At 42.1% G+C, this 16,010-nt stretch overlaps 1 protein-coding gene across 6 annotated transcripts in view; it reads left to right on the top strand.

Annotated features, from left to right (window-relative positions):
• Positions 1-16,010, top strand: part of smg1 (SMG1 nonsense mediated mRNA decay associated PI3K related kinase) — a 133,706-nt gene that overhangs the window by 30,615 nt on the left and 87,081 nt on the right. For 5 of the 6 annotated variants that reach the window (XR_003983089.1, XM_030410387.1, XM_030410382.1 and 2 more), the window contains exons 15-22: positions 2,859-3,020; positions 4,285-4,403; positions 4,528-4,615; positions 4,785-4,886; positions 5,150-5,290; positions 6,808-7,034; positions 7,509-7,708; positions 7,917-8,078. Coding sequence is in view for 5 of the 6 variants with exons in the window: in XM_030410387.1 (XP_030266247.1) it covers positions 2,859-3,020; positions 4,285-4,403; positions 4,528-4,615; positions 4,785-4,886; positions 5,150-5,290; positions 6,808-7,034; positions 7,509-7,708; positions 7,917-8,078 (1,201 nt within the window). In the remaining variant the exon portion in view is untranslated. The remainder of the gene's footprint in view (positions 1-2,858; positions 3,021-4,284; positions 4,404-4,527; positions 4,616-4,784; positions 4,887-5,149; positions 5,291-6,807; positions 7,035-7,508; positions 7,709-7,916; positions 8,079-16,010) is intronic. The other variant, XM_030410385.1, reaches the window with a different exon arrangement.

Raw genomic sequence — 16,010 nt, 5'->3', positions numbered from 1 at the left:
CGTCAGTTTAGGGCTGGGCGATATATCGATATAAAACTTATATCGATATATTTTTGAAATGTGATATGGAATTAGACCATATCGCATACATCGATATAGTTCAAATTAGCGCTGTGGTCCTTGCTCCGGGCAAACCGCTGACCCGGAGCTCTCTGCACTGCTCCCCCCGCCCCTCCTCCTTCATGCACAGAGAGGGGAGGGGCTGGAACAGACACTCCGTCACTCTTCAACAAACACTTCGGTGGCCGCCGTTGCCCCACACTTTGGCCTTGATACCCCGTGAAAAAAATCATCGCACGGCCACCGGACAGCGTAGAGAGCTTGCCTTGAATGACAGCCACCTGAGTGCACAGTAGTCACTCACAGTAACTTCAGTGAGTTCGCGGTTCGCGCAGGTGGAGTCTCATCATCACGATGATCTCACGTGAAAGCCTCTCAAACAGCAGCAGCGTCTCAAAACAGAAGAACGAAACTTACAGCACAGCGAGCGAGCGCAGCCGGTTTGACATGATACGTAACTGACTTATGTGGTAGGATTTAGTTAGGTAAAGTTGGAAATATATTTACAGATTCGAACTTCCCGGATCAATAACTCATAAGTGAAACCTTGTTAAAACACAAACGACGGCTCTTTTCTACCGTAGTACGGTAGACAACGAGCTACAACCGTATGTTAATCAAAACGAGCGTCTGGACATTAACTCTGGTCTGTATGGTCAGCCAGCTGTGAGACGAGGGCGCAGGGACCGTCTACAAAGTGCAACACTGAAAAGAGAAACTACAAAAAATATCCAATAACTTCACTATTATTCAGAGTGTAGTGCCACCAAAATCACTCCACACATCAGTGGTCTCCTGCTGGTTATTCTACAATTTTGTTTGGAAAAAATGTGCTTTGCCATAATTTTGAGGAATTTCTATTTGGGAGAAATATTTAGTAACTGTAATATTCAGTAAGGTGTCACAAAACCCACCTCACCCTAACCCTACTTAAAAAAAACTGTTTTGTAATGTAACATTAACTTGATATTGGTATTTAAAAAATGTTTTAATACATAATCCATGTCTTATTATAAATTAGGATGTTATGGTATCAGTCTGAAAGGTAAATCAACACATTTTACCCAGTGGCCTTTGTGCCCCTGACAAAAAAAAAAAGTGAAGGCCAAATGGACTTGCCCCTAAAATGACGAAATTCCTACCCACATGTCATATTTGGCTTTGACTTTGACTGAACATTTGCTCTCACTTTGCATAAAAATATCGGGATATACATCGTATATCGATATTCAGCCTAAATATATCGGGATATGACTATTAGTCCATATCGCCCAGCCCTACGTCAGTCCCTGTCAAAATTTATTTTATTTTTTCCGTCTAATTTAAATTGATAAGATATATATTTTGGCATCCTCCTGCACAGACAGCTCTTCTTTTTTTTTATTAAGTATTACATTTGCATTATCATTAAAAATGTGATAATGTTCTGAATCTGCTGATTGTGTGTTATCTGAAAAAAGCAATGCAAACGCCCTGCAGTGCAATAATAACTAATATGCCTGATTCCTACACACCAAAACTTTAATTGAACTGTTATAAATAACATTTCTGGCCTCATCTATTTATTAAAATGATAGTTTGGTGTCATCAAATATGTCCATGTCTTGTATTTTCCTTGGGAGGGAGATTCATCTTCTTCTGATTCCTAAGATCTTTCTAATAAGTTTTGTTTTTTTCAATCTTTACCACTTACACACAAAGAAATAAAAATCAGGTAAAAAAAACTATGAAACGAAGCAGTTTTTCTGTAGAAATGTCAAACTGCTGGTAAGAACCTTGTAAGAATGCCATCTCTACAGTTAGATAAAAGTGAGTGCATATTTAAGGGGCCCATGCACTGCACAGACTCAAACCAACGGGCAACTACCTTTATCCGACCACTCCGTTGCCTCTTGGCAGAAAAGTTGCATTGAAACATACCGCCTCGACTACTACCAACTACACAGTAGTGTGTACGTTCTGCATTTGTGCGAGATGCAATAATTCTCCTTAACATCGGGTGGCGCCAGTCTCGTGCCAGTAATCTGAAACATGAAAAAAGGAATTGAGTGCAGCCCATAGATTATTGCAGAAAAACAAAGCGCACACAGTATTGGCTCAGTATTCGTTTGACCTGAGAAGACATTTGTTGAATACAATACTTGGCATTACTTGAAAGATCATTATGGCTGAGCTGATAGTCGCGTTGTCTGCTCTTAGCCTCGTTATTATACGAAGAAGTCACCGGAGGGCAAAAAGGTGGTTTGTTTACCATCGTCACTTCCACCCCTCCCACACACCATGCTGATTCACTAGCACACTGCCAAGCAGAATGGTCATTGAACAGCAAGCAGACAACCAATCAGAGTATCTGATGGCATCCAATCCTCTAACCACCAACACTCTCAGACTTTGCAAGTTGAATCTGACCAGACACCATCCGTGCGGTTCCAAAAGCTTCCAACGGAGCTGAACACACCAATCAGATTTGTTCCCGAACTCGTCTGAATCTCCCCAAACATTTCAGATGTCCAACGTTTGGGCCAGTGTGTTCATGCCTTTAGACGTGAGATAGATGTGAAATTGCAATTAGATTATCGTACAAGTAGAAAATATCTATTTATATGTATACATACGAGTTCATAGAAAGCAGACATTTTATCCTGTATAATATGTCAGATTATATTAAAGTTATAATGGGTCACATTTAAAGTCAATATTTAAGGGGAATGCACTAAATAACAGTGATGAAGCTGTTCTTGCTGCTCTGTCGTTACTCGTCTTAACTGGCCTTGTGTCTTTTTTGTTTCTTTATCCAGACATGATCATTTCATCTCCTCCAGCCTGTCATCATCTTCTCCCTCCTTGTTCGACGGTGCTGTCATCAGCACCGTGACCACAGCGACAAAGAAACATTACAGCACACTGCTAAGCCTTCTGGGAGGTCTGCTAGTGAAGGAGCACCTCTACCCTGAGACCAGGTCCTTTTCTACCTCTCTTTTCTCATTTCATCATTTTTGTTTTTTAATCAGTTACTTACAAAAACAGGAAGCACAAAATGCACTCATTACCCTGGATAGACCATTCCACCAGCCCACCTTCCCATATGTACGGGGTACAAACTACAGTGCCTTGGCTTACAGGTGGCATTGATCAGATTTAATGTTTAACAAGGTTAGATCCTCTGTTTGCTTGTATTTTAGTTTTTAAGTACAGAAAGACATTTAATCTTTTAGAAGTTGTGCCAGGGGAGTTTGGCCCAAGATTTGGGCAAGAGAAAGTTTGACCAGTTGGTTTAGTGGAAAACATATGCTTTTTGCAATATTCACTTTGTAACCTAACAATACTCTGAAGGCCTTAACAGATTCATAATTCCATAAACACAGTCTGCTAGGTCTATACTAACAGATCATCAGCATACAATTATACACTTGGCCGTTTTTCCATGACATCTGCCAGCCTTAGCTCTACTTTTGACTGGGTGTGGCAGCCTGGCACAACCGTGGCTTTGCATCTCATCACAACTGGGCTACCTGCTTGAAGGTGTCTCTTAAATCGCTGACGCGCATGTCGCAATCCCCTGCAGTACTAATGAAGTATCACCGCTAAACAAAGTGGCTCCGCTAATTCAGTTACAAACATGATTAATTTAAAAAGACCTTTTTTCAGAATAAAAGTGTCCTGTTACTTAGTCATTTAAAAGCTTTTAATATGAAGCAGCATTACACGAAACCAGCAGTAACGACACATTCATCTTAGAACATCTGATAGCAAACACGATGACATCGTTAAACACAGCAGAGGTTTAACCCTAACCCTGAAAGTGGAAACAGGAGGACACAAATTCAAGCGATTAAGTAAGAGGCAAGAAAAATAATGAGAGCTTTTTGCTGCAGTAGCGAAGTCACCACAGCCCACTTGGAGGTGGGGTGGCTTGGCTAAACTTGGTGCAGTAAAACTGGAAAAACAAATCGGTGCTACTCGGTTTGACTTGCTTGTGGAAAAACGGCATTTGTTCAACATCCTCTGTGTATGCCTGAGAACATTGTGGACAGAGCAATGGACAGAAACTCTTTACCTAATGTAAAGAGTAGAGGTAAACTGGGGGAGCTCCTGGCACATGCTGTGAGTGAAATGAAAAGGGGGTGTGATTTGAGACTGTTTTAACATTGGCTAATGGAGCAGAATATAATGTCCATATTAGTGGAAACAGCTGTTGTGATACTTTTTTTGTTGGTGAGTCAGGAGGCTGCTGCTAACCTGGGCTCAGGAAATATCTGTGCTGATGAAGAAGTCAGACACATATAGTCCTCTCTTCTCCCTGCCTTCCTTCAACAAGTTCTGCAGGGGCCTGCTTGCTAACGGTGAGCCCAAAATGTCAAGTATTTCCAACAATGTTTTTATCCCCTTGTGTTCTCCACGTGCTTTTCTGATATGGGCTGTGTAATTGTCATTTTCAGATTTATTAATTTATATCCTCTTGTATAGGTCTAAATGAAGATCAGAGTATTTGCCTTCAGACCTGCCACAGCTTACAGGTCCTCTCTTCCTCTCTCTCCACTGAGCTACTACAGAGGTGAGCATCATACTTAAAGCTTAAACTGCTTTCAGAAAATAAAGTATTTGATCTGTACAATAGTCTTGTATTCTTGCTGTTTTGTAATTTTTTGCTAAGATTTGGGGAAAAAATAGGAAGGCAGCTGCCTGTCCTGTTCATTTTAAGCTTCATGTTTGTGTTTGTATAGGTGTGTGGATGTGTGCAGAGTCCAATTAGTCCACTCAGCAGTGAGGGTGAGGCAGGCCTATGGCAAGCTACTCAGGACAATCCCCCTTGATGTGACTTTGAGGTAAGACCTATTGCACCACTGGGCAGCATCTAGTTAAATAGACCCATTCTCCTTCTGCCAAAGCTGTTGGACAGTTTGTATATATTGTATTCACAATTTATTTTGTATTCGTAAATGTATTGATTTGCTCATTTATAATCTAATCTCTCATAAAGTCAATCTTATAATGCATGGTTAACACGAGGTGGATATTCAGAAATTCTTGCATACAGTTCCATATGTGTCTTGATGGGTAATGATGCATGTGATTTGTTTTCTCAAAGTAACCACAGCCACCCGGAGATGAGGGAGATCTCACTGGCCATCCGCCACCACATGAGCCGGGCACCAAGCAGCACTTTCCACCCCCAGGACTTCAGCGACCTCATCAGCTTCATCTTATATGGAGTCCTACATCGTGGAGGGTACCTTTTGTGATCATATAATGTCTATAATTTTCTACAATGTGGGCTGAATGTTCAGTTGTAAGTTAAAGCCACATCTGAAATGTCACAAGCCCTTTCATGAAAGCAGACTGCGATCACAATAAAATGCAAAGAGAAGATGTCCTTCCCTACTTGTGAAAAATACATCTACACAAAACTTGTAAATGTAAAACTTTATATAATAAATAGCAGGGCTATTACTTTAACTTTTTTTGCACAAGGCACTGTAGCTAGAGTGTTGAAAAGGTGTTAAAATATAAAAGTATCAAGTAAGGCTATTGTAGTTTGAGATAACTAAAATACTGTGTTGGATTACTAATTTTCTATGACCTTTCAAATGATTATAGCATTGAAAAAAATGCAGACATTGTTTTCATTATCTTTGCTTATTATTATTATCATTATTATTATTATCATCATCATTATTAGCAAGATACACAGTACAACTACCAAGTAGAATAGCAATAATAGCTCATCTTGACAACTAAACTAAATTGATAAGAACGTTATCTTAGGCAATGTTCGTTTGTCTCTTTGTGTAAAACTTATGATGAATTGGAGACCTATAATGGTGTAAGGCTGTATCACATCTTTTTAAGATATATTAATATATTTTCAATCGACCAGTCATGCGCACGCTGACACCATTTATCTTATGTGATTTTTTATTTTTATTTTCTGTTAATTTTATCTTATCTTACTTTTATTCTTATCTCTAGTTTATATATTATATACATATAGTTAAGTGTTTATTGTTTACTGTTTATTTATTGTCTACTTTCTATATTTTAGCCAAGACCTTATTGTTTACTGTCTATTGTTTACTTTCTATATGTAGCTTTATACCTCTTTTCCTACCTGTAAGCTGCTGGAAATCCGATTTCCTCGCGGGAATCATCCCAAAAGGATTAATAAAGAGAAGTCTAAGTCTATGGGCAATTTAGATTTATCAGTTAACCTACTTTTTTTCCCGGATTATAAATTGCTCCAAAGTATAAATCGCATCAGTCAAAAAATGCCTCACGAAGAGGAAAAAAATATATTTAAGTCGCACCTGACTATAAGTCGCATTTATTTAGAATTGTATTTCACAAAATCCAAATCCAAAACCAAGAACAAACAATAGGCTAAATTAACATATCAAGCAAGTTACTGGTAAGTTGTCACAAGCCTAGAGCGCCCTCTCGTGGCTGTAGACGGTCATGTTTACTCCTTGGTTCATGTCAGTCAGTATGAAATAACATTTAAAAACATGTTAAATTATATATATTTCGATATATAAGTCGCACCTGACTATAAGTCACAGGACCAGCCGATCTATGAAAAAAGTACGACTGATAGTCCGGAAAGTACGGTAACCTGCATGTCTTTGGACTTTAGGAGGAATCCGAGGTACCCGGATGAAACCACCAATTTGTACCACCATCATGATGACTGTGTGCCAGGCATCACTGCAATAATGAGACTTTCTAAGTTACTCTGTTTTATCTCCACAGCAAGGATCCATGGCTGGAGCGTCTGTACTACAGCTGCCAGCGGCTGGAGAAACGTGATGTCAGAGGAGGCACAGATGGCTTCAGGCCAGGTGTAGTGCCACGGGCGCTGTTAAAAACTGAGGCAGTGCTGTGGCAGTGGGCAGTGTGGGAGGCTGCACAGTTTACAGTACTGTCCAAACTCCGTACACCGCTGGGCCGAGCTCAGGACACCTTCCAGACCATTGAAGGTTAACAGTTCTGATCCATTGCTATGTTCACACTGACTGGTCCTTTATTTGGTTTTCAAGCCATTTTTGCAACTTGAGCTGTTTTGGCATGTTTTGGCGAAGTAAATAATGGATTTGTGGCATAACATATGCATAGTACATTTAGTTTTGTACAGTTGCACCTCAGAATGCATTTGCAGTGGTCAATATGCAATATCCACTTTCTAAAAGAAAAGATAATCTGAAACAAAATGAAATTTTCTAACTAATATTCTGTTTAGTATTTGAAATACGCTTTAATAGATAGTAGAAAGATGACAGAAAACAAATAGTAGGAGTGTACTAGAATAAATCACTTGCAATAGAGGTTTTAAGTAAGACACAAACAAGGGACATTGTCAGTTCATAGTCACCAGCTTCACCTCTAGACCACCAGTGGACCAATGTCTGGTTTGCTTCATTATTGTGCCTAATGGCCCATTTGCTGTCTTTCAGGTATAATCCGCAGCCTGGCTGCCCACAGTCTGAACCCAGAGCAGGATGTTGGAGCTTGGGTTGGTGCTGGATGTGATGGGGATGGTCACCACTCCAATCAGCTCCGCCTAGCTCTGTTGCTTCAGTACCTTGAGAACCTTGAGAAGCTCATGTACAATGCCTATGAAGGCTGTGCTAATGCTCTTACTGCCCCCCCAAAGGTGTGTAAAGAAAAGCTCATGACTCCATTGTTGAGTGAAGATTTAAGCATTTAACATTATGGTAATCCAGAATGAGTACTGAGACCATAAACATAAATTGAATAGTCATTAAAAATGGGTTAAGAATGGCAACCACATATCTTCAGTGCAGGAGTCCTTACCCTTTGAATAAATAATATGGTGTTACCCCTCTGTCTCTGTGTCTCAGGGCATCAGGACATTCTTCTACACTAACCGTCAAACCTGCCAAGACTGGCTGACGAGGATACGCCTTGCACTGATGAGGGTCGGTCTTCTCTCTGGCCAACCAGCTGTAACTATTCGACATGGTTTTGACCTGCTTACAGAGATTAAGAACAGTAGCACCCAGGTCAGTGCAAATGTACTATGTACCCTTTCACACTGTACACATTCACATTGCACACAAAAGTCAGATGCTACTGGGTGTTAATCATGATTTACTCTCAGGGAAATTGACCCTGCTGTAGTCATGGCATTATGATCGGAACAGCTGTGATGTAAACACAAGACTGGTGTGATCGGTCTATCGACACAAGTATAAACTCGGGTCAGCAGGTTTTTTGTCTAGGTAGACTCTGGTTTATCAGGACCTAATGCTCATACCAGCACGAGGACCTTTGAAGCTGGAACAGCAACATTGCCTAGCTCAGGGATCAACATGACCTCTTTGACCTGCTGCTCTAATGTCAGATGACAATGACTATGACAACTATTGACTTGCACATTCGGTCGAGTTAGCAAAACCTCATCCCTCAATTGCAGCACTGGTTGGTTATGATGATTGGTCCTCTCCATATTTGACTTGGGCTTAGTAGGATGTGTGCTGTGCCATGCCATGCCTAACCTCCAAATCCAGTGGCTACGAGGTCTCATTATAATGGGAAAAAGGCTGCCTAAAGATGGGCAAACAACTTCCCAGAATTGATGGAGGAATTTACAAATTTAAAATTCCTGTGGCCAGCAGCTCCATGCTTGACTGCGAGGATATGGAGAAACACTCTCTGTAACATGCCCGTGGTAGCTGCTCATCTCCACCCAAAAATATGACTGTCGTTACAAGGGTCCACTGTTCTATCAAAGGTGGATGGCTTCCAATCCAGCCTGACAAAGGCATACAAGGTGGCTGCACTGGAGGTTCGGGCCCTTACTGCCACTTCTCTTCTGATGGAATATCAGGCCAAGTTGGAGGAGGAATTGACTGCTTCACCTAACCCGGATTTGTGGGTAGAGGTGTCCATCATGACAAGCCTTTGCCTTCATCTGCACAAGATGGTGATCCAGTCAGAAGGAAGAGCCATGGGGTGGATGGATCCTGCAGGAGAGAGCCTGCTTGCTGAATCTCAGTTCCTTGTTGACCTCTTGACACCCCAAATCTTAATCAGCCCCCCAGGCTCCACCCAGGGCATCAGGTCTAAAAAGCCTGTGGCTGAGATCCTTTTAGTTACAAACTGTGGTACACAGACTGATTGTCTGAAGTGGCAAACAATTTCTGTCCCTGAAGGCCTCATGTTTGCTGGGGATTCAGAACTGTGGAGTTCATACTCTGTTCAGAGAAAAACCCATTTAGCAGAATGGAGACTTTATCCAAGTCTGTTTTGGGAATGGTACGGGCAGCTGCTGAAGACCTCTTTGCGATGAGTAACAACACGCCCCCTGTCTTTCTCTCTTTACAACCAGAGTGTGCCTCTCGAGGTCGACACACTGGCTCATCAGTGGCTGTGTGTTCTTGTATATGCGTTCACTCCAATTGCTCTGATCTCCAGGTCCTAGCCAGGTTGCTAGGGTTGGGAACGGCCTGTGGATGATTTTAGTTACTCCCCCTGCCCTTCAAAACACTGGCTGGCAGAGATGACCCAGCTCCTACCAAGAGCCATGGCCTCATCCAATACACAGAAACCTGCTGTCTCAGGCAAAAAGAAATTGTTAGACACGATGCTCAGACTTACAGGAGGTTCTTTTTTAGTGTATGGGTCTGTGATCTCGGATTTCTTACAAGACATGGTGGATGAAGGGAAGACTTTCTCGACCATTTGAGGTGATCTATATGCTTCCCCTTGGGGACGTCATCAGGAGGCACGGCATCAATTTTCACAGCTACGCTGATGATACACAGCTTTAAATCGCCATGTCTCCTGATGACACAGGCCCATTTTTAACCTTTTAAACTGTATTTTAGATATAAAGTCATGGATGGCAGAGAACTTCTTACAGCTCAACCAGGACAAAACAGAGGTTTTAATTATTGGTCTTGAAGGCAAGAGAGAGAAACTTTTACCAAAACTAAATGCTTTTAAACATTCACAGTGCGTAAAAAACCTGGGCGTTCTTTTCGACTCTGAGCTTGATTTTATTCCACACATCACAAATACTACAAAGATTGGTTTTTACCATCTTAAGAATATAACCAGAGTTCGCCTGTTTCTCACTCTGGCCAGCACAGAGGTGCTAATGCATGCTTTTATCCCTAGCCGGTTAGATTACTGTAATGCCCTTCTCTCTGGTCTCCCAAAAAAGAGCATTTCACAGCTTCAACTGCTCCAGAACTCAGCTGCACGTATGCTGACGAAGACCAGGAGGCGGGCTCACATTACACCAGTTTTAGAATCACTGCATTGGCACCCTGTGCGCTTCAGGATCGACTTTAAGGTTCTTTTGTTGTGTCTTAACGGCCTTGGGCCCTCTTATCTGTCTGACCTGCTTTTACCGTATCGGCCCTCGCGGACCCTGAGGTCCTCCGGTACTGGTCTTTTATCTGTTCCCAATGATAGAACCAAAACCTTTGGTGAAGCCTCATTTTATCATTACAGCCCTCGCCTGTGGAACAGCCTGCCGGAGGGCCTCAGGGCCATTGAGTCTGTTGATGCTTTTAAACGCAGGCTCAAGACTCACCTTTTTAATTTAGCTTTTAACTGAGTCCCCTTTTACTCATTTAGTATTACTTATTTATGCTGTCCTGTCATTTTTCTTTGTCCTTTAATTTTCTCCTAAAGGTTTTATTATTCATTTACTATTTATTTATGTATTTATGTTTAATGCTGCTTTTACGGGTTTAGTGCTCAAAAGCTACAGTGGGGCAAAAAAGTATTTAGTCGGCCACCAATTGTGCAAGTTCTCCCACTAAAAAGATGAGAGAGGCCTGTAATTTTCATCATAGATATACCTCAACTATGAGAGACAAAATGAGAATAAAAAATCCAGAAAATCTCTGTCTGATTTTTAAAGAATGTATTTGCAAATTATGGTGGAAAATAAGTATTTGGTCAATAACAAAAGTTCATCTCAATACTTTGTTATATACCCTTTGTTGGCAATGACAGAGATCAAACGTTTTCTGTAAGTCTTCACAAAGTTTTCACACACTGTTGCTGGTATTTTGGCCCATTCCTCCATGCAGATCTCCTCTAGAGCAGTGATGTTTTGGGGCTGTCGCTGGGCAACACGGACTTTCAACTCCCTCCAAAGATTTTCTATGGGGTTGAGATCTGGAGACTGGCTTGGCCACTCCAGGACCCTGAAATGCTTCTTACGAAGCCACTCCTTCGTTGTCCGGGCGTAGTGTTTGGGATCATTGTCATGCTGAAAGACCCAGCCACGTTTCATCTTCAATGCCCTTGCTGATGGAAGGAGGTTTTCACTCAAAATCTCACGATACATGGCCCCATTCATTCTTTCCTTTACACGGATCAGTCGTCCTGGTCCCTTTGCAGAAAAACAGCCCCAAGGCATGATGATTCCACCCCCATGCTTCACAGTAGGTATGGTGTTCTTTGGATGCAACTCAGCATTCTTTCTCCTCCAAACACGGCAAGTTGAGTTTTTACCAAAAAGTTCTATTTTGGTTTCATCTGACCATATGACATTCTCCCTATCCTCCTCTGGATCATCCAAATGCTCTCTAGCAAACTTCAGACGGGCCTGGACATGTACTGGCTTAAGCAGGGGGACACGTCTGGCACTGCAGGATTTGAGTCCCTGGCGGCGTAGTGTGTTACTGATGGTAGCCTTTGTTACTTTGGTCCCAGCTCTCTGCAGGTCATTCACTAGGTCCCCCCGTGTGGTTCTGGGATTTTTGCTCACCGTTCTTGTGATCATTTTGACCCCATGGGGTGAGATCTTGTGTGGAGCCCCAGATCGAGGGAGATTATCAGTGGTCTTGTATGTCTTCCATTTTCTAATAATTGCTCCAACAGTTGATTTCTTCACACCAAGCTGCTTACCTTTTGCAGATTCAGTCTTCCCAGCCTGGTGCAGGTCTACAATTTTGTTTCTGGTGTCCTTTGACAGCTCTTTGGTCATGGCCATAGTGGAGTTTGGAGTGTGACTGTTTGAGGTTGTGGACAGGTGTCTTTTATACTGATAACAAGTTCAAACAGGTGCCATTAATACAGGTAACGAGTGGAGGACAGAGGAGCCTCTTAAAGAAGTTACAGGTCTGTGAGAGCCAGAAATCGTGCTTGTTTGACACAATGTGATTTCCTGGATTCTTTCCCCCATTCTGTCTCTCATAGTTGAAGTGTACCTATGATGAAAATTACAGGCCTCTCTCATCTTTTTAAGTGGGAGAACTTGCACAATTGGTGGCTGACTAAATACTTTTTTGCCCCACTGTATGTTTGCTCTTAGTAATTAGGGTGTCAAGCCCGAGGGGCCGAGGTGCTAGGAACCCTATTGTAATTGTAAAGATTTTTAGGGGGCCAAGCCGCTGGTACTAGGAACCCTATTGTAATCGTGAAGATTTTTATTTTTATTTTTCTCCGGCTAAAAGTGGTGCTGCAGGCTAAACCGTACAAGGGAGGGCGGTGCTATTTGGAGTGTTGGTCCAGACTCCTGCGAATATCTCAGACACAAAAAACTACATATATCCACCTGCAAGGGGCGCTATAACCTAGGCCAACACGTTTTTGCTCGGTCAAAAAATGCGCTAATTATTCACGAAATAATTTCTGTAGCTAGCTATAAACATGTAAACTGTTTGATATCTCGGGCAAACTAAATGCTATTAACCTGAATAGAGCTGGGTTTTCTGACATAGGACACGCCCACTTTTGCTGCACATTACGTTCGCTAAAGCGCCACATATGCAAAACCTACTTTTTCGAACTCCTCCTTGGGATTTTGTCCGATCTGCGTGAAACTTGGCACGTACACTCTTCAGCTGGACCTGATCTGAAGTAATCAAAAGAATTTGCTCGATCAAAAAATGCACAAATTATTAACGAACAAATTTCTGTAGGTAGCTATAAAAATGTAAACGGTTTGATATCTCGGTAAAACTAAATGCTATTAACACCAAATTTGAGTTCCTTGGTTGCCATGACACTGGGAAGGGATGAGCCGAATTTGGCGAATTTTGGCCACTAGGGGGCGCTAAAAATATCGGAAGTTTATATCTCCTGAACGGCTGCACCAATTTTTACGAAGTTTGGTCGGTATGATGTAGGGCCAATCCTGAGGCCATATCTTGAAGGTGGTCATTTCTGGTCAATGTGGGCGTGGCTTAGTACAACAAATCCAAATCGGCACACATTCAGCCTTTTGCACTTCCACTGCACTTTCCATTACAGCGAAAACCACGACTCAGACGTTGGCCTGTGTCCTCACTTTTGCCCCGAGCCCGTCATTCTTTGGGGCCAACTTCCGTGGGCTCTGCGGTGCGGAGGGTCTGAGTCACGCGGGGGGGCTTGGCCCCCGTTCATAACTGCTTGCAGTTCTAGTTATTTTAATTTTTCTCCGGCTAAAAGTGGTACTGCAGGCTAAACCGTGCAAGGGAGGGCGGTGCAATTTGGAGGGTTGGTCCAGACTCCTGCGAATATCTCAGACACAAAAAACTACATATATCCGCCTGCAGGGGGCGCTATAACCTAGGCCAACACGATTTTGCCTATAACTCCCACACCATATGTCGCACATTCAAAAACCTTGTATCCCCAGATTGCCTGAACAGAGCTAAATCACTTTGCGATTTCATTTCTTTTAGTACTTGTTTTATTTATTGTCTCTTGGTTACAAGCTCCAGTGTTCTCCTCATGGGGGCCCTCCACTCCGGGAGCTCTGTCTGGCCTGCCTGCGGGGGTGCCGTCCTGGGGGTTGTCTGGGCATCGACAGCTGGGGAGTCCTGCCCCAGGGCTTTATGGTCTCTGGGGCGGCGTCCCCTGTAGTCGTGGGCTTGGATGGCTCTCGGTGGGGATGGCTCCCATAGGAGGGTGTTTCCTCATTTGGTCAATCAGTGCTCAGCCATACTCCACTTTATCTTGGGGGGGGGGGGGGGGGTGTACATATCGGTGTAGTAGGGTGTGTGTGTGTGTGTTACAGGGTTTGCGGGGAGTGGGGATGTTAAGGGGGTTTATTTAATTTTCTTTTCCTTTTATGTAAAGCACTTTGGGCTTCATTTTTACATGTATGAAAGGTGCTATATAAATAAAAGTTGATTTTATTTGATGATCTTGGCAGCTATTTCTGCCTGCCACATTAGTTTTGGGGGAAAGCTGCAGGGCAGCATCCCTTGGTTTGCCTTTCATGAAGGGCGCATGGCGTCTCTAAACCTTTGGCTACACACTATTTTGGATTCCCTTTTGGCCCCAATTGAATTACTGGAGCAGGTGGAGCTGAAAATGGTGGCTTTAAAGTCTTGTTGCTGTCTCTTGTTAAGGATTATGGTTAACCCTTACCCAGCTAAACAGGTGGGTGGGATTAATGCTCATTTAGTACACCAGACATGTACAGTACAAAGTCCTCTTTGGGAAATACAAGTGTTTCCTTGCCTTTTATGCCTAAGGCTGGGGTAATCTTCCACTCTCCCTTCATGGCTTGAATTTAGCAAACACGGATCACTCTGCACTACACTAACACATTAGCCTCTTAGTGAACTCCCCCATTTTAAGGTTCTTTTTCCAAAATGACATACCGAAATTAAAAGCATGACAGCTCCCACATAGTTTGAGACTCAGGGATGTGCTTGGTACCATTGGAAAGGTAACACCCTCACATTTTTTCTAGAAGTGTAAGTTAGGGTTAAGTTACAGAGGTTGGAACACAGGTTTTGGTTTCCGTCCAATTCAAATAAACTGACTAAGATATAAGGTTCAGGTATGTCTATGGAGGCAGGCACAATTAGGCCATAGCCACAGGTCTCAGGTTGCTACACTCAAAATTTGAAGTCAAAAGACAAAAAAATTGATTTTTCACAATTTTTCTTCTAAAGGCATGTCTGTGCGTTTTGCTTCGGTCCTTTTTTTCCAAGAGCACCTACTGAGATTCAAAAGGCTTATAACTTGAGAACCCCTTTACCTAGAAACATAATCTCGGTCTCAAATGAAAGCTAAGACCATGGAGTTTCTTTTCTTGTTGTAGCTGTGAAATAAAAGGGAACACTCCGAATGGATGTAGACATTCTTGCTTCTTGTGGTAGAGGGCTCTTTCTAATGTTGTGTCATGGTGAGTTTAGAAGGCTATTACATGGTCTGGAAATAACTTTTTTCCTTTGTGTTTGGGCTTAAAATAATCACGACAGTCTCAGCTTTCCAACAGTGAGTATATAATGTAAAGATCTGATGCTTAAAACTATTAGCAAAAAAACGATTCGTTTTTACGAAGGGGGTTCGTTTAGTGAAGGGTGTTCCTATGTTGGAACGAAGTTCCTTAAGGGGTTAACTGATGACCTGGTCTCTATGTACAGTGTTGTTCTTCTGAGTCATCTTATCCAATCAAATTACTCCGTGTCTCCTTCAGTCATTCTACTCTATGGTTTTACACCAGAGCCCTGCAAAATGAAGGCTTCTGGTCAATCACTTTAACATCTCAGCAGGAAACTAGCCTAGCTGTCCATGCTTCAGCTTGTAAAGATCATCTAAAAAAATTATAGGGCAGCCAGTAACATGGAAAAAATTATTACTTCTCTTCAACCAGTCTAATCAGCATCTTGATATGCCACACCTGTGAGGTGGGATGGATTTTCTCGGCAAAGGAGAAGTGCTCACTAACACAGACAGATTTGTGAACAGTATTTGAGAGAAATGGTTCTTTTGTGTATATAGAAAATGTTTTAAAACTTAGAGTTCAGCTCATGAAAAATGGGAGCAAAACAGAAGTGTTGCATTTATATTTTTGTTCAGTGTATTAATCACTTAGTGGTGATCTGTAATGTGGCTTTTTGAAGTTCAATCATGTCTCCATCCAGACAAATGTTAATGCAACTTGTATGATATAGACAGCACCCTCTATTGGAATAAACACCCTTTCCCATGGTGTCCCCTAGGGGTGTGCCAAAATATCGATACTACGA

The sequence above is a fragment of the Sparus aurata genome, chromosome 24, assembly GCF_900880675.1.
Source record: "Sparus aurata chromosome 24, fSpaAur1.1, whole genome shotgun sequence".
Classification (NCBI taxonomy): Eukaryota; Metazoa; Chordata; class Actinopteri; order Spariformes; family Sparidae; genus Sparus; species Sparus aurata.
Note: the sequence above shows the minus strand (reverse complement) of the source record. Positions and strands in the feature narration are given on the sequence as shown.